This window comes from Eumetopias jubatus, unplaced genomic scaffold, assembly GCF_037043125.1.
Source record: "Eumetopias jubatus isolate StellerSeaLion01/CBP00866 unplaced genomic scaffold, mEumJub1_p1.0 scaffold_10, whole genome shotgun sequence".
NCBI classification, from domain to species: Eukaryota; Metazoa; Chordata; class Mammalia; order Carnivora; family Otariidae; genus Eumetopias; species Eumetopias jubatus.
The window spans coordinates 5,572,376-5,590,285 of record NW_028274816.1 but is presented as its reverse complement, the minus strand read 5'-3'; the positions used below and the strand labels follow the sequence as shown (position 1 = coordinate 5,590,285).

The 17,910-nt window shown below is 41.5% G+C and overlaps 1 protein-coding gene across 2 annotated transcripts in view; it reads left to right on the top strand.

Moving 5' to 3' along the window:
* The first annotated feature begins 282 nt into the window (after positions 1 to 282).
* N4BP1 (NEDD4 binding protein 1) overlaps positions 283 to 17,910 on the top strand; it is a 47,660-nt gene continuing 30,032 nt past the window's right edge. Inside the window, exon 1 of one of the 2 annotated variants that reach the window (XM_028091237.2) lies at positions 283 to 713. In XM_028091237.2, coding sequence (XP_027947038.1) covers positions 516 to 713 — 198 coding nt within the window. In that variant the 5' untranslated portion in view covers positions 283 to 515. The remainder of the gene's footprint in view (positions 714 to 17,910) is intronic. The other variant, XM_028091236.2, reaches the window with a different exon arrangement.

The following is a 17,910-nucleotide window of genomic DNA, read 5'->3' as shown; positions in this document are numbered from 1 at the left end:
ATCCCTTGTTACACTGGGTCAGTCCCGTCAACTGATTCAGAGCCTCAATTTCTCCATGTATAAAACCAGAGATTCACCATCCATCCGGTCACCTAAAAGCGTTCTGCCCTCACCAAAGAAGGCCAGCCAGGCCCCTCTCCGTAGCAGTCGCCTTGCCCTCAACAAACATGGCCACTGCGCGTGACGTCGAGTCCCGTCGCCTCCGCCCTCCCCCCCTTCCCTCGGGGGCGGCGAGCATCAATGACGGCGGCAGGCTGGGCGCATGCGCGGCGGCGGGGTCCGGCCCGCGGCGGCGGCGGCGAAGGGGCGGAGGGGTTCTCTTCCCGCAGTTGCCAACCTGCGGCGGCCGTGCAGGGATGGTGTAGCTGGGCCTGCGGGCAGGCGGCGGGGCGCGGGCGGGGGCGAGGCGGCCGCGAGGGCCGACGCCGCCTGACCGGCTCGGGTGTAGCGGCAGCACGCTGAGGGGGCGTCGCCGCCGCCGGCCCCCGGCGCCGCCGCGGGAGGCCGCGCCCGCCATGGCGGCCCGGGCGGTGCTGGACGAGTTCACGGCGCCCGCGGAGAAGGCGGCGCTGCTGGAGCGGAGCCGCGGCCGCATCGAGGGCCTGTTCGGCGTGAGCCTGGCGGTGCTTGGCGCGCTGGGGGCTGAAGAACCGCTGCCCGCGCGCATCTGGCTGCAGCTCCGCGGGGCGCAGGAGGCGGTGCACAGCGCCAAGGTGAGTCCCGCCGCCGCCCCCGCGCGCCCGCCTTCCGCGGCCCGGCCCCTGCGGCCTCGGCTCTGGCTGCCTGGGCGCCCCCACCCCCTTCCTCCCTGCCCTTCGTACGGGGACGCAGCGAAGCGCCGTGGGTAAGAGCGCGGTCTCTAGAGCCCACGGACCTGCGTTCTTAGCTTTTCGAGCCATGTGACCTTGGGCTAGCGGTTCAGTCCTGGGGCGCCTCAGTTTCCCCATTTGTAAAGTGGCGCTGACGAAAGGACCTCCCTCGGAGGGCTGTCGCGAGGATTGGAGTAGGTGCTGTTGTAAAGGGCAGAGCTCAGTGGCTGGCCTGGAGTGAGCGCGCTGCGAATGTTGCTTGTTATCTTTTCCCTCCCGGCCCTCGGATGGTGCGCAGGGCCTGGTATCAGGGCCCACAGCCTCCTTGTCCACCACATCAGCCACCTTTCTCTTCCCAGGCCTCCAGTACAGTGGTTCTAAACCTTTTTGGGATTTCAGTCCCTTTTTGAGAATCTGACAAAACCATTCTAGTAGTAAAATACACAGAATATCAAGAAGAGATAGGGATGTTTAATAATAGTGTTAAAAAGAGCATTATTTCTTGTATTGATGTTATGTTCAACTAACATTTATTTAATGGTTATAGCACATCAGACGTTATGCTAAAACACTTAAGGATTATCTAATGCAGCTCTTAAAAAATACAGTGAGGTAGATTTTATTATCTTCCTCTCTCTAAATTAACAGCTGGGGAAACTGAAACTCTGCAAGTGGTGACTCACCTTCTCTCAGAATCAGCATTTCAGGGTTATACCTACGCAACACCTTCAACTATTCCCCTTCCTTTCCAAGCCAAGAAACTAACAAAGCACATCCCCCCCTTTCCAGGTGTCCAAGTTTCTCCAGGTTTTCCCGTCTAGTACCTCGGGGAACCAGGATTAAGATTTAGGGCCCTTGTTCTTGATACCTGTCTCCCAAATGATAAGCCCTCTAGCTGGGAAGAAAATGCTCTTTTTTTGGCATCCCAGTTGAGAAATTTCACAATGTCTTTGGAGAATTGGATATGCTCTAATTCCTGACCCCCTTAGATAAAAAAGCCTGGGTGCTTTTTGTTTTAGTATCTTCAGAAGAGATAAGACACTTAACTGTGATTCTTCTCCACAGCATAACTTAAAACATTGAAGATGTTGAATCAGGTTTGCTTTCCTGTTTAATCTTTCCCCTAACTTTTAATTTTCTAAGTGTTTTTTTATTTTAATTTTTTAAGGTAGGCTCTACGCCCAAAGTGGGTCTTGAACTCAAGACCCTGAGATCAAGAGCCACACATTCTATGGACTGAGCCAGCCAGGCACCCCCTAACTTTTAATTTTTAACTTCTTGGGCCCCTCATTCTTTTCTCCCTAGCTACCGAATTTGTTCCCACTCCCCAGAGCTAAAAGGTTTGACAGGACTAAGTCCTGTTAATGCTTCTGAAGATCTCTTAGATGCACTTATTCCTCTCCTTTCCATCGCCTCTGCTGCAGTTAAGACCTTTATTCTTGGTATGTGCCCCTCCCTTAGTTCACTGCCCTCACTCCATTCCTCCCTCTTTCCCTCCCTCCCTAGTACAACTTGCATTTAACTGATCCTCCCACAGAAAATCATGTTCCTGCCCTGGGACCTACGAGGACCTCCTGGTGCCTATCTCATTCACTCTAAATTTCTCCTGTGGAGATTTACAAAGTATTATCTAGTCCAGTCCCACCTTATTTTCCCAGTTCTCTGTCATAGCAACTCTCAAGCTTAAACCTCTACTGTTGTCTGACTAGTCTCACTTCTTTTACTTGGCCTTCACCTGCTCTTAGTTCAGCTTTACTCAAGACTCATCCCAAGTGTGGAAAGTGCTTCTTTTGCTCTAAAGAAAAACCTGGCATATTCTGCCAGACCCTCCCAACTCCTGTTCTCTTGCCTGTCCTGCCATGCACTTTAGCATAAGCTGTTTGAAAAAGGTGTGTCTTACAATATCTTGGTGGTAAGTGTCACTTGCCCATGTATCTTTGCAATGTGTGTTACTCATAAGCCAATCCTCCCACTTGCAAGAAGTCCTGTTTCTTTCTTTTTCCTTGAGACTCATGGGTAAGCATTGAATGCCATAGTTGTTCGTTGGTTTTGGAGTTTGTTTTACATTCTTTTGAGGAAGAGAAAACCAATAACTTAAAAATTAACAGGAAAGCAAACTTCAACATCTAAAGTATTTTAAGTTGTGGAGGAGGAGAAAGTTTGGGGGAAGAAAGATTTAGAGTAAATAAGAATTGTTTAAACTAGCTGGTAGGTAGAGTCCTGATTAAGATAAGATACAGGCAACTGTTTTGGGTCCCTTCGGATGGTTTATTTTGTTTTCCTGCTCTTTCACTGCATTTAGCTAATGCTAGAGTAGAGGAGAATGTGGAGATTTAGTTTGTTAGGGCTCCATTGGCTAGAGGGAATGGGGCCTACAGGTAGAAAGTGATAATGTCCTAGGTTTAAAAAAAAGGCACACGCTCTAGAAGAGTGGCCACTTTTGTCAAAGGGGAAATGTGTTGGGGATGATAGCACCTGAGCTGGGCTTTGAAGAGCCAGTAGTATTCCCAGGTGGAGGTAGTTGTGAGCAAAGGCTTGAAGTCCAAAAACACACAGAATATCTTGGTAGGAAGTATCAGAGCCTTGAGGGACCCAAATGCCAGGTTAAGCCATTGGGCCTTATTCAGTAAGTAGTCAGTGAGGATTTTTGAGAGAAGAAGGACTTGTCTTCTCTTTAGTTGGAAGGCAGGAAGACCCAACTGTGGAAGAGACATGTTCCAACCTGGACATGGGTAGGTGACAAAGTTTTCACTGGGATTTGGCAACTGAGTGGATGTAGGGATTGAGGGAGAGGTTTTTTTTTTTTTTTTTAAGATTTTATTTATTTATTCATGAGAGACAGAGAGAGAGAGAAGCAGAGGGAGAAGCAGGCTCCCCGCAGGGAGCCCGATGTGGGACTCGATCCCAGGACCCTGGGACCATGACCTGAGCCAAAGGCAGATGCTTAACTATCTGAGCCACCCAGGCGCCCGAGGGAGAGGTTTTAAACCTTGGTGTCAGGAAGGATGGTGGGTATGTTGTTTGACCTGTTGGTGGGGTCAGGTAGCCAACATTTAAAGAAAATTTATGTGCCAGGAAGTTCACTAATGTTTGCCGCTGGACCTCAGGTAATCCACAGCCTAGTAGGGGAGACGAACTTGGAAACAAATAGTACAGTATGATACATGTTAACATTTGATATATGTGCAAGGTGTTTACACTGATAAAGGAGAAGAAGGGTTGTTCTGCCTAACTAGGAGTTAAAGGATGAACAAGAGTTTTCCAGAGGGAAGAGCATGTGTAGTCACAGGGATATGAAATAGTGCTAGTTTATCACTGATTTCTCAAATCTAGGAGTAGATTGGTGGAAAGGGGCCAAGTCGCAGGTACTTGGGGCCTGCAGAAGAACATGGATTTTACCAAGCAGGCAGGTAGTAGAGAGTCACGGAAGTGTTGTAAGAACAGGAATGCTGAAATATCTCCATTGTCAGTGTTTATACGTCTATGCTGGTTTTTCTCAGTGTGGTCCATTGCTGGTTTGTGTTGATGTAAGGGTAGAAATTGGGGGTGTTCAGTGACTTTTATGGCAATGTGACATTACCACGAGGGCTGGAGAGGTGATCAAAGAGCGGAAAACCAGTAGAGAACTTTGTATGTGGGGGCCCAGCAGGAGGGGGCTGAAGTGAGGGGTGGCTAAAGTTGTGGAATCAAAGGAGGTTGAAGACTGAATTTCAGAGAGGAAGTGTAGGTACTGACTCCATGCTGCCTCATTCAGAGAGAGATCAAAGATGCAGTGCCTGGGAGGGATCCTTGGAGTCAGACAGTGGTGGGGAGGGGTGAGGCTGAAAAGATCTCAGCCTGGGAGCAAGAAGTTAGAACTCTTCCTTTAGCTCTAGGAGCCACAAATTCCATGCTCCATGGGTCCACGTAGAGAGACTGCATATGGAAGCAGCTGGTTGGTAGGGAGGGCCTGGTGAATAAGGTGCTCATGCTTTGTGGGAAAAGGTAACTGCTAGTGCTTAGTATTAGCCAGTTGCATAGTAGGGGCCCAGTGATGTCTCATCTCATTATCTGAGAAAAGCCAGGGGTTTGGATTTCATAATGTGAAACCTATTTTGTTTTTTAAGAGGCAGCTAATTTATGTTTTAAAAACCATGCATGCTGTGAATGATACCTCAGTACAATTTGCATTAATGTATTCTTTTAAAAGTGCGTATGCTAAAAGCAAAAAGCAACCATGCATGCTAAACCAAACATGTCAGGACCAGGTTCAGCTTTTTAGGACCTCTTCTTTAGATACAGGAGACAGGATGAGTGATGATATGCTCCCCCCTCTCCCATTTGGTGAAGAGGGCAGTTGGACACCTTAATGGCCTGTAGTACTGTCTCAATAGAGTAAGATACCAGTTCATGCCTAGAGAGGGAGGGTGAGAGCTTGAAGACGGTGGAGTGTTAGGGTGGATGCAGTGGAACTTGGAAGTGCATTGGAAAAGAAGAAAAAGGGATTGGAACTGAAGGACCAGGGAAAGTTAGATGGCTGAATTTATAATATCACTTGATGCAGAAATTCTTCAGTAGGTGATGATTTCCCCCACTCTGGGTATTGTGAAGCCAACACACCAAGGACTAAAGGAATCCGAGGTGTTACTGAACAAGGCAGAATGGGGCCCAGGAAATGCTTCTGAGTGGTCAGCATTATTTGGGTTAGAACAATCCAAAAATCCATAAGACTTAACCTTCTACTTTGAGTGAACTGACAGCCAGAGAGGTTCAGACTGGAGAGGAGAAGGCAGAAAGGGGCATAATGAACTGTGAGAACAAAGGAAGGAATAAGACCTTAGACCCTGTCCCCTCCTAGACTCATGGAATCATATAGATAGGGCAAGTTCAATGAGTATTGGAGAATTGTGGACGTTGTAGTTAGGAATTTCAGAGATTAGAATCTTGGATATGGAGAAATTCTGAGAACCGAGGAGTGGTGCCTCAGTGGTCTGGGTATGAATGGAAGTATTCCCTTCAACTTAGAGAATTGAGAAGATAGAGGGGATGGAAGTGTGAGGCATCTGGAGATAATATAGTGCTGAGGTCAACAAGGTCCATAGTAGTGAATTGGGTGCTAACGTTAGTTTAGTTGGTTGATCCCAGAGCCTGTCCTGGAGGTTAACAAAACAGGAGGGAGTAATGGGAAACAAATGGCATGGCTACTTGTACAGTTTTTCCATGAACCTTTAGGGTGCTAAACTTGTTAACCACAATTGCCTATCAGTTGGTGTTTCAGGCGTTAACCTCATAACAGTGAGTAGCCACCATGAGCCATAGCCGGAACACCAGTCTGGAGGACTGGGAAGCCTTGGTGGCTCAGTTAGTTAAGCTTCTTCTGCCTTCAACTCAGGTCATGATCCCAGGGTCCTGGGATCAAGTCTCGCATTGGACTCCTTGCTCAGTGGGGAGTCTGCTTCTCCCTCTTCCTGCTGCTCCCCCTGCTTGTGCGCTCTCTCGCTCTCTCTCTCTGACAAGTAATAAAAATCTTTTTTCCAAAAAGAAAAACAAAACTATTTGGAGGACTGATAAATCTTAAACATTGAAATTATAGTACACCCAAGAAACTATGCTAAGGTAGACTAAACATCTGATCCATTTTAATTTGTGAGGTAGAGAAAGAGGGAGAAAGAGGGTTGAAGAGTTGGCATTTGTCCTTAGGGTTTTTACTTACATGTTTGTGGTGTAAGAGAGGAGAAAGATAAGGATTGAAAAAAAAATGGAATTCTAGTAGAAGTGGCCCATTACTGCACTGACTTCAGAGGGTTAAAATGGACACTGTATTGTTTCATTTCCTTTCCTGTTAGGAGAGCTTGGTACCTGGTTTCATGAATGAATTCTTGAACAGTAGATTTGTTCATGGAGGAAATAATTTGTAGATGTAATACTGGGTAGTGATCCCTATGCAAATAACCACATTGCCATGAAAAAGTAAAAGAAACCAGACTTCCCTTTTGATTTGATACAACTTAATGGTGTTACACTACTTAAGAAATATGGAATACCCGGAAATAAGTCACCTAGTTTTAGCTTCCTTCTTGTTAGAATGTAAAAGACAAATCTTTGTGACTGATTGCTGGAGTTTTTGTTTTGATTTTACCAGAAAGGAGGTGGGTGGCCTCTTTCATTTCCTAGAATGATTTTTTTTTTTTTAACTAACTATAGTTGTGAAAATCATCTTCTTAAGAAATGGTGGTTTGTTCAGTTTCTTTTTATGGTTAATATTTTGGGGTTATACCAGAATGTTGAAATAAGGGATACTCACACTGGTTATACTGGGGTCAAAGTGATTGCCCATGACCGTAGTTTCCTCTTCCCTGTTTACCAGCTAGTATTGTAAGGTTTTAATTAAATCAAGGACAACATCTTGTTCTGTGTTGGCCTTTTACTAAATTAACGTAACTGTATTTAGAAGTCTTGCATTTCAAAGCCAAAATTATGGGGGAGGGGAATACTTAGAGTGATTAAAGAACTGTTCTTTTTTTTAATAAGTTATGTCAAATGGAAACAACATAGGAAACTTCTTTGTTTAAAGAAACAATTATTATTTGTTATTTTAAGAGGTTCCCTTTGACTTGGAGAGGGTTTTTTATTCAGTTTAGTGCTGAGAGAATTAGTAATTTACATTAGTTGATGAATAAAGAGCCACATAATAAATATTTTAGATTTTGTGGACTATACAGGGTGTCTGTCTCATACTCTGTTTTTGCTTTTTTACAACATTTTTGAAGGTAAAAACAGTTCTAATCCTGGGGACTGTACAAAAATAGTCCAGAGATAATCCAGTATGTAGCCACTACCACATGTGGCTATTTAAATTAGAGTTTAGTGAGATATTTACTTTCTCAGTTGAATTTCAGGTGCTCCATGGCCACGTGTAACTGGTGTATACCAGTGTGGGCAGTGCAGTTATTGAACATTTGTGCTATTTTGTCCAGAAGTTCTGTCAGACAGTGCAGCCCTAGAATGGAAATAATCCTTGGTTGGGCCTCCTAGACAATTCTCTGGTATGACATTGAAAGGACATGCAGCCATTCTTTTACCTTACTTCCTGAGTTTCTGTAATTTTTGTTAATTGTGTCTCCTGTAATCATAAATAACTTCCAAGGATGACTCTTGATCATAGAGACACGTGCGTACAGACTAACTTCATTGTATTTGGCATATGGCAGGAGATATTAGCAATTAGTAAACCTGGAGAACTATCCTCTGTGGAAATTTCATAGGAAACCTTCTGTTGCATTTTTAATAGCCAGGTAGTTTTCATTTTTAATTGCCTTTTATGGCTCTTTTATTCTAAAGCTAGGAAACAGACCTCCAAAAAAATCAAGAAAGTCATCTTTCCATATTTCACCTGTAGTATCTGTACATTTGCATGACCTCTTCTCAAGGTTCCCAAAATATGCTAACATTTCTGGCCTGTCAGGAAGTGACTTTCTTTATACTATATGTAAGGCTGGGACCCTGTATGCCACAGAGCAGGTACCAGAGCAGTTCCCTGAGCATTGGTTCCATACATGAACTACAGTCCCTGTTTTGTAATAGTGATGCTGCCATATCTGATTCAGCGGGATTCGTAAATAGGCATTCTAGTTATGGCCTGGGTTGCACATTGAATTTGTCTAATTTTATCCTAGTTAAAGTGAGGACAGATTGTCCCTGATCCCTATGCAAATAACCACATTGCCATGAAAAAGTAAACGAAACCAGACTTCCCTTTTGATTTGATACAACTTAATGGTGTTACACTACTTAAGAAATACGGAGTACCCGGAAATAAGTCACCTAGTTTTATTTTCCTTCTTGTTAGAATGTAAAAGACAAATCTTTGTGACTGATTGCTGGGGACCTTTGGGAAACCCCAAGGATAATTTAGGAGTTAATGCTTTCAGAGCGATATACTGCACAGCACTAATGTGTATAAACCTCAAAGGTAAGCCGAGTGAAAGAAGACTTATATAAGAGTATATGTTGTATGATTCTATATATGTGAAATACTAGATAGGACAAAAAATTGTGTAATTATGGTGAAAAAATCAGAATAATTAGAGCAGAACAACTGGAAAAGGACATTAAACATAGGCTGAGTATTAGCAATACTAGGGAATCACTGTTCATTTTGTTGGGTGCCATAATGACATTGTGGTTTTATTAGAAAGCCTGTATGTGTTTAAATTGCACTTGGTGTCTGACTCATTTGGAAATTAATGATGTATCTAAAGAGGACCTTCGTTAAGCATTTACTATTAGTCCAATCAAGGTTTTAAAGTTAACTAAGGATATTGAAAATTATGTTTACACTGACAGCTGAATAGCATATAACTTCTTATATTACAAAAGTTGTCAGTGTTAAAATTCAATTTAGTTGAACATATAAGCTTGTATTTTTCCTAATTATAAATGTGAGTAATTATGAGTAATATTAGCTTATCTGACCGGCAAGCCAGCAAAGTTTAGAAAGTTCAGATGTGTCTCATTTAAAAAAAAAAAATCTTATTTAAAAAAAATATATGCGTGCATTGTATTCTACACTGATGAAATCAGGAAAGGGACATCTGTTTTTAAATTAGCATTAAAATTATCAATCCAACTGACCTAAGGATTATTTTCATTACATGAGTTAGGATTCTTAAATAAAAATTCTTTTGAAGTGTCAGTTTCTGTGAGTTTGTGAGACTTTTTTTTCTTTTGGTCCTTAAAAGGCTAATGTAAGTATTAGATGTTTAGTTTCTTTATTTTCTAGGAATTCTAGGTATATAGATTTATGTAAAAGCTTGTTATTCTCTATAAACCAATTAGAACAGCGGTTCTTTAAGAAACTTTCTAATTTATTAATACCCCTGGAGGTAGGAATATATTTCATACTCACACCATGAAAAACAGGCTTTTCCTCATTTTATAGATAAAAACATGCAGAGACCTTTGAGTCCTGGTTCCACAGCCTTAGCCATATGTCAGAAGTAATCCAAAAACACAAAACTGGTCCAGATTTCAAAAAGGCTGTTCTTTCAGTGGTTCTGAGACATGTTCATACACAAACAGAAAAGACGAAAACCAGATTTTCTTGTAGTCTCTCATCCAGTAGAAAATAGATTCATCATCTACTGACAGATCCCTTGGTCAGACTGTAAAATCAGATTACTGTAGTCTAGGTTTGTGTATACTAAGGGTGTAGTTGAGGCTGACCTGGTAGTATGTAACCAGTGGTGCAGGTGTAGAAAGGGACATGTGGCCAAGAACTCTAAAGCAAAAACAAAATCAAAAGAATAAAAAAACAAGGAAATAGCACTAGTAAAATTCTCTTCCTGCTTGGGATTCACTCTGGGACCCAAAATGAGACATGGTTGGGCTTACACAACCCATGCAGTCCGCTTTGTGGGCCACTCAGTTTAATAGCTCCAAGCAGGTGAGTCCACTTGGACTTCTCCATGAGTCCTATAAACTGCCAAAGTGTTAAGTTAAAAAAAAAGAAAACCCGAAAAACTAAACGTGACTTTCAGACAGGTAACTCATGAATGAGGGAACCAGCAGTAACGTAAACTGGTTCAGAGAGCGTTTGAGGATCTGAGTATTTATCTACACTAAAAGAATGGTGGCGTAAAATTGCTTGATGAGATACAGATTGCTTTATATTTCTCAGAGCAGTAAAAAATGGAGATACTGGCATCTCTGCTAGACAAAAAAAAAATCTACATTTTAATATGAAGCATCCCGGTTTAGGCCCAAATGAGTAATGAATGGTGTGTCAGACAAAGGTAAATTTCCCAGAGAATTAAATACTCTGTGGGTGGGCCAAAGAGAGTGCTCCATTAAGATTGAAAGGCCATCCTTTTGCCTTTTTTTGGAGTATTTAAAATTTTCTTAATATTATACAAACTATTAAAATGGGACCCCTCCCCCCACCTCCTTTTGGTCATCTTGGCCATTTTCTCTTTTACAGTGTTACCCACATCATTGATACTAGGCTGGATGTCGGCCTGTGTTCTCAAACTTACTAATTTCTTTTTGAATGCATATTTGTTCAATATTTATTGATTAGTTCAGGGTTTCTCAACAATGGCACTGTTGACATTTTGGTTAGAGAATATTTTGTTGTGGGGGTTGTATTGTGCTTTCTAGGATATTCAGCAGCATCCCTGACCTCTACCCCTGAGATGCCAGGAGCACCCGATCAGGGTGACAATCAGAAATGTCTCCTGACACTGCCAGTGCCCCCAGGAAGAGCAAAATCATTCCTGGTTGAGAACCACTGTGTTAAATAACCAAGGCCAGGCCCCGCACTGTCTAGTCAAGTTGTGTAAATGCTGTAGTTCAAATAATGAGATAACTGTTGTGTGTAGAAAACATTAACATCTCCCTCACCCTGTTCTTGAAAGGTATTTTTGGATGAATATAAGGAAGGAAAGGTCAAATTAGGCTGCAGAAATAAGAAAATGGACTAAAATCCAAACCACAGAGGACTTTGAATGTGGTTCTGAGGATCTTGAACATTAATGCTATGTAGTGAGGACCTTTAGAAAGTTTTTGAGTAAGGAAGTGAAACAGGTGTGCTTTCACATGTCACCAGTACTGTTACTAGGGGGTGGAGTGTGACAAGACTCACAACAGAAAGAAGGGTTTAGAGTTGGTTGCAGTAATATTCACGTGAGACAAGATTTGTGAAAAATTGCATGTGATGAGAAGGAAAGAAAGCTTTGAATCCAGGCAACTATGTTTCATTTTTAAGGGAACTTGGACCAAAGACAGGTGGAGAGTTGTGAGCTCTGATGGAGATTATTAAATTTGAGGCACTTGTGGGACAGTCCAGTAGAAGTGCCCAGGGGATGGATAGTTTGCAGCCTAATGGTTTTAAGGGCTAGAGATGGAAATTTGGAGTTGGCATCATAGAAGTAAAAGTTACGGTTGGAACCTGAACAGTCTGTGAGAATATAATTGAGGGAGAAGACCAGGAAGGAACCTTGGGGAAGGCATACGTTTAAGGTGCAGTAGGAAGTGGCAGCAGAGGATTTGGGGAAGTAGAAAGATTAGGAAGTAGACAGCTAGCGGTATTTCCGAAGTATGGAGAGGAAATAACTTCAGGGAGAAGTTGGGCAACCATATTGTGCTACAGAGAGCCTGAGTAGGAGAGTACAGAGAAGGGACCTTTGCATTTGACAGTAGTTGTCATGGTTGGCATTCAAGAAAGTGGTTTCAGTTTGAATGGGGGCAGAATCCAGATTTCAAGGGGTTGGCAGTGAAATGGAGTTTAGGCTACTTTTTCAAAAAGTGTGGAAATGAAGACAGAGATGGAGCAGTCCTGTGCATAGGCAGTAAGGCTGAAGGAAGTGTTCTGTAGGATCAGGGAAACCCACACAGGTTTGTAGGTGGGCAGGGGTGAGTAAAAAGGGAGTGATGAATCAAGACCTGGGAAAGGGGCATGGCTTTGAAACAGAAGGAAGGAGAGAACAAATTAATGAAAGGTAGAATTTTGTAGATGAAAAAGGAGAGGCAGTTAAAGAGGTTCACAAATGTTGGCCTTTGGACTGTGATAAAATAATTTATTTCACTAAGAGTGAGAAGAGTAACAAATGAAGTTTGGGACCTGAACATAATTTGGGAAGAGTGAAGAATAAACTGTTCAGGAGAGCTGAAAGTTTTGGAAGCTGTAGAATTTCAGAGATTTACAGGAATGGGGATTGAAGTCAAGGGTAAATACTGAGTGTGGCTCCTGGTCCTGTTTCAAGAAGTACACTCAGTGAGCAGGAAGGAAGTTCTTCCCTGTGGAGCTGTTAAGGCACCCCTCCTGGCAAAGAACTTCGTAGACATTTTAGAAATGAGATTGAAGAGCAAGATGGAAGAGAAAGCAAATGTTGGAATTGCATTGGAAAAATGGCTAATATGGTTGTTCATTTTATAGCAGTATTATTAATATAGCCAGATAGATAACTAAAATGGATGTTACAGATTTGTAGATTAATGATGTTAAAAAGCTTGTTTTTTTCTAAGGCTTATGCGGTGCTTCGAACTTACACATATTCTTTGGGATTCATGTCAATGTCTAAAAATCGCATTACTCCTACTTTCTTTTTCTCTTAGAGATAACATACAATACCATTTATGCAAGACTCTCCTAAAAGAAATCTTTAGAATCCTGAAGTGTGCAGCCAGAGATGAGAACTACTGTTCCAAAACATTTTAGGAATCTCTCTCTAATGTATTAAGAGCTTCCTTGCCTGCATAGTTTCTTTTTCCTCGATGATTGTGGCCCACTTGAGTGTCTTCTGTTATGTTGTGCTAGGCCACAGTTATGCTCCTGGCGGCTGCCAAAATGTGTCAGATTTGCACTCATGCTACCTGATCTTGAATTGTGGCTTTTAACCATTATGTCTTCCTTAAATTTGTTTTTGCACCTGTGCTGTCAGTTGTCATTTGCTGTTACGTGCTCTGTAGGTAGTGCCCTCTGTTGTTCCTTCTGTACTTTCAACCAGCTGCTTCAAACCATATGTGACCTGGGCCATAAGCTGACAAAGCGCCTCACATGTGCGCCCATAATAAGAGATGGTAGATGGTGAACAGTGGTGCCCAGAAACCTTTCCACAGGTCAAACCTGTAGACTCTTGAGTAGCCACTTTGATCTTTTCTGATTTTAGATAGGTTCTGAATGGCACAGGTTGCCAGGAACTTCTGTCTGGATTTGTGAAATGATAGAATAGAGTTGAGAAGAGCTGAGTTTGTAGAAGGTAGAATAATAGAAAGTCACTTTGCTATTGAAAGGGAAGTTATTATTGTATATACCGGATGCCCCCTCCCCTCCTTTTTTTCCTTAAAAGCCTGAGTACAGTAAACAGAGTATGAATATGGCAGGATGAGGGAGACAGTTTTTGCCTAACATTCAAATGTTCAGATAACCAAATACAGCCAAATGCAAATGATGGATATTTGGGTCCACAGATACTTATCAGCGCAACTGATGGCCGGACATCTACAATGTAGTAATACTGTATACTTGTATACTTTATTGTTCACTTCTGAATTTGAATATAAAAATCCATTGTTGCTACTTAGTAATTCACAAGAGTAAATTATTAATGAAAAAATGGTAGTCTGAATCTCAAAGGATACTCCTTTCTTTTGGGAGTACACACACAGTTTTGTGCATGTGAAGCTATAACAAGCTCTTAGCACACCTCTCCCTCAAAACTATGCATTTAATCTTGCAGTAATAGTTTTAGTTTCTTGGGGAATGTCAGATGACTCTGCTTGTATTGGGCATTTCTCTGCCAGTCCTCCTGGTGCTTACACACTGAGAGCCTCCAGAGCTCTCCTGAGGCCCTCTATCATCTTTTCAGAGGATCTCACTTTTACTTAATTTTTTTTTCTCTGAAAGATAGTAATCTAAATAGTATCTGGATACATCCCCAAGAATATCTCTTGCTGTGAAATGATTACATAAGCAATGAAAAGTAAATTGATTTTTTGTAAATCACATATCAGATTTATAATTTTAGAGTATGTATTTTCTGTAGGTTCAAATGTATAAAATTGATTAAGTTGATAAAAACACAGACTTTTATGGTTATCATTAAATGATAATATGGGAAATCTCTGTACCTTCTCAATTTTGCTGTGAACCTTTAACTGAAAAATTAAAGTCTACTTAAAAAAAATCAGAATCAGGATTATCACAAATCTTTGCAGTTACCTGTCTTATCTCAGCATCCAGTTTAATTTTTACTTTTTTTTTTTATTTGGTTGTATAGGATTGAGAACATCCTAAATCAATCAGTATAATCACAATTAATTAGTTATAGCTCTTCTTGAAGATTATACCAATCCAGAAAAATAACAGAAATAATGGAAAATATTTGTTTCAGAGATGAATCACTCACAGTATTTCAAAACTGCTAACATTTTTTATGTTAAATGTCAGGTAAGAATCAAGCAAAACAAAATTAACACCAAAGCTATCACTAATATAGCATCACAACATGCTATGTATCCATTTTTAAAATTTAATTAAAATTAGGAAATAAGGAATATACCAAAATAATATATGCACGTGGTTAAAACAAAAAAGTAGTACTGAGGGTTTTTATAAGGAACAATAACAGTCCCTTCTACTTCCTAAAGGCAACTACTTTTTACTGTTTTTAGCTGCTTGTTTTGATGGTTACCTAAAGAATTATAAATATACTGCTATTTCTTATAAATTTTAGGCATTATCCACTTTCTTTAAGATAGATGAGGTGGGGCACCTGGGTGGCTCAGTTGGTTAAGCAGCCAGCTCTTGGTTTTGGCTCAGGTCAGGATCTCGTGGTCCTGGATCGAGCCCCTCATCGAGCTCTGCACTCATGTGGAGTCTGCTTCAGATTCTCTCTCCCTCACCCTCCCACTCACTCTCACTCTCTCTTTATCTCAAATGAATAAATAAAATCTTCAAAAAAAAAAAAAGATCAGTGAGGCAAAAACTACCCCCCATTTTCCCATTTACTATGGTCTGAATATTTGTGTTCTGTCACAATTCATGTGGTGAAATCCCAATGCCCGATATGATGGTGTTAGGAGGTGGGGCTTTGGGGAGGTGATTAGGTCAGGAGGGGCTTGAATGAAGTTAATACCCTTATAAAAGAGGCCCGGGAGAACTCCTTTGCTTCTTCCACCACGTGGAAATACAACAAGAGGTCTGTACCCAGAAAGAGATCCCTCACCGGAGCACACTGGCCCTCTGATCTTAGGCTTCCAGCCATCAGAACTGTGAGAAATAAATTTCTGTTGTGGGCGCCTGGGTGGCTCAGATGGTTGAGCGTCTGCCTTCGGCTCAGGTCATGATCCCAGGGTCCTGGGATCGAGTCCTGCATCGGGCTCCCTGCTCCTTGGGAGCCTGCTTCTCCCTCTGCCTCTCTCTCTCTCTCTGTCTCTCATGAATAAATAAAATCTTTAAAAAAAAATAAATAAATAAATAAATAAATAAAAAATAAATTTCTGTTGTTTCTAAGACACCCAGTCTGGTATTTTGTTATAGCAGCCTGAATGGACTAAGACACCAGTATAGTTATTTTATTTTTAGTTAAAGCAAGAAGCAAGGTTTATATAGTAAAATGACTTCTGTAAATATTAACTGCAAAGCCCAGTGCTGTATTACATTATGTTTTCCTTCTGATACGGCTTTTAATTTTTACTATAATTTATCTGCCCTATTTTCATCTGCTTGTGAAATATGATTTAAACACATCCGTAATATTGTACAAATACTCCTTTATATCAGCTACTCATTGAACTGCCTTTTCTGGGAGAACGTCCCTTGAGCCTCCTTCCCTCCTCCACTCAGCTAGTTGCTTGGCTTGTTTGCCGCACAGCTATAGTTTTTGGACTTCTATTTGCCAGTCTTGGATTGAATATACTAATTACTTCATCTCCCTTATTTTTGGTGGCCTTCATCTTGAAATAGTTCTTCAAGAAAACAGTCTGTGGGAGTAATTTTGTTGGCTTTTAGCATGTCTGGAAATGTCTTTAGTGTGGATGGTAGACAGTTACGGATTGAAAATCACTTTCCCTCAGAGTCTTGAATGCGTTGCCATCCTTCTCCCCCATTCGTCCAGATCTGCTGTGAGAAGGTCGGATATTCCGACTGTCATTCTTTTATATGTGTCCTGTTCCCTTCCTGTCCCCCGGATTTTTTTCTTGTGGGCCTTTAAAGAGTAATCATGCTTGGATAGTCTGTGGACCCTAAGATGGTATCAGTGTGCTTTAGTTCCCAGACCGGATTTGATGTAATTTTTTCACTGGTCATACATGGGTCTTGTGTATTTTAGTTCCAGGAAATTGTTTGTTTTACGTCTTTATTAATTGCCATTCTGTTTTTGTTTTTGGTTTTGGTTTTTGTTTTTTTGGGAATGTCAGTTATTTGGATTTTGGATATCATGTATGGACCCTTAAAGTTTCTTTTCCCTCCTGTTTTTTACTTTGTTTTTTGTGGTACTTTTGGAGAGCTTTCTTCCACTATGTCTTTGAAATTCTTCTGTGGACTTTTATTTTGGTCATCATATCCTTAATTTACTAGTACTCTTATTTTGATTGTCTTTCTTTAGCATCTTGATTTTTGTTATATGAATTCATTATCATCGTATATCTTTTTGAAAGCACTAATTAAACTTTTGTTGAAGTTTTCTTTCCTACCCTGCATTCAGTACCTAGTTTCCCTCTATTTTATGTTCTCCTCTATTGGTTCCTGTCTTTCATATTTGAGATCTTATTCTGACATGGGTCCTTTTTTATATTTCATATGGAATCTGAAAAACTAGTTGGAAGCCTTGTGTCTGGGCAGGATCTGTTGCTAGGTGGGCTTTACATCTTGGATCAATTTGAGAGTTAGCCCTTGTTTGAGAGGATACTTGTTTTAGAAGCCTTTTATCTGGAGAAGAAACCTCTTCTCTCCAGGTTGGCTAATTGCTGGCATTTCACTGAGTGGGTGTGATCAACTTTTTCTCATCCAGTGGCTGCACAGTAGTCTCAACAGTATTTGACTCATGTGAATTCAGCCATGCACTTACTTAGGCTAAACAGGCAGCATTACTTAAATATTAACAGGTAGCCAGGAGATTCTAGTTCTGAGGAAGATAGAACAAGCATACTCTACCCTGTCACTTCTACTGAATATAGTTAGAAAACCTGGATAGAATGCATGGTGCAGCTAATATGAGGGCTCTGAAAAGTAAACAGTAGGCAGACTGGATTAGAAAACCAGAATTCAGAGCACCACCAAACCAGTGGTGAGTTTGCCACTTTTTCCTCTCTTTTGTCCCCCAGCCTGAATTCAGCACAGCTCAACCTGGAAGTGAAATGAGCACCAAGGCATAGAAAGAGCAGTAGGAGAAGCCCTCCAGTTTGGACTCCAGGGGCAGAAAAGGGAGCACCTAATAGAAGGCAAAGGCCATTTTCTTCATTCCAATGCATACCAACTTCCAGACAATCTTGTGACTGTGGCAGGGGGAGGTTGCAGGAACCAAAGTTCTGAGGGAGGAGAACCTTCCTCTCCAATTGGTGGAGTTGTGGTCTCAAGAGGATGGGGCCAACCTCATTACTTTCTCTGTGTGTGTCCCCTGGG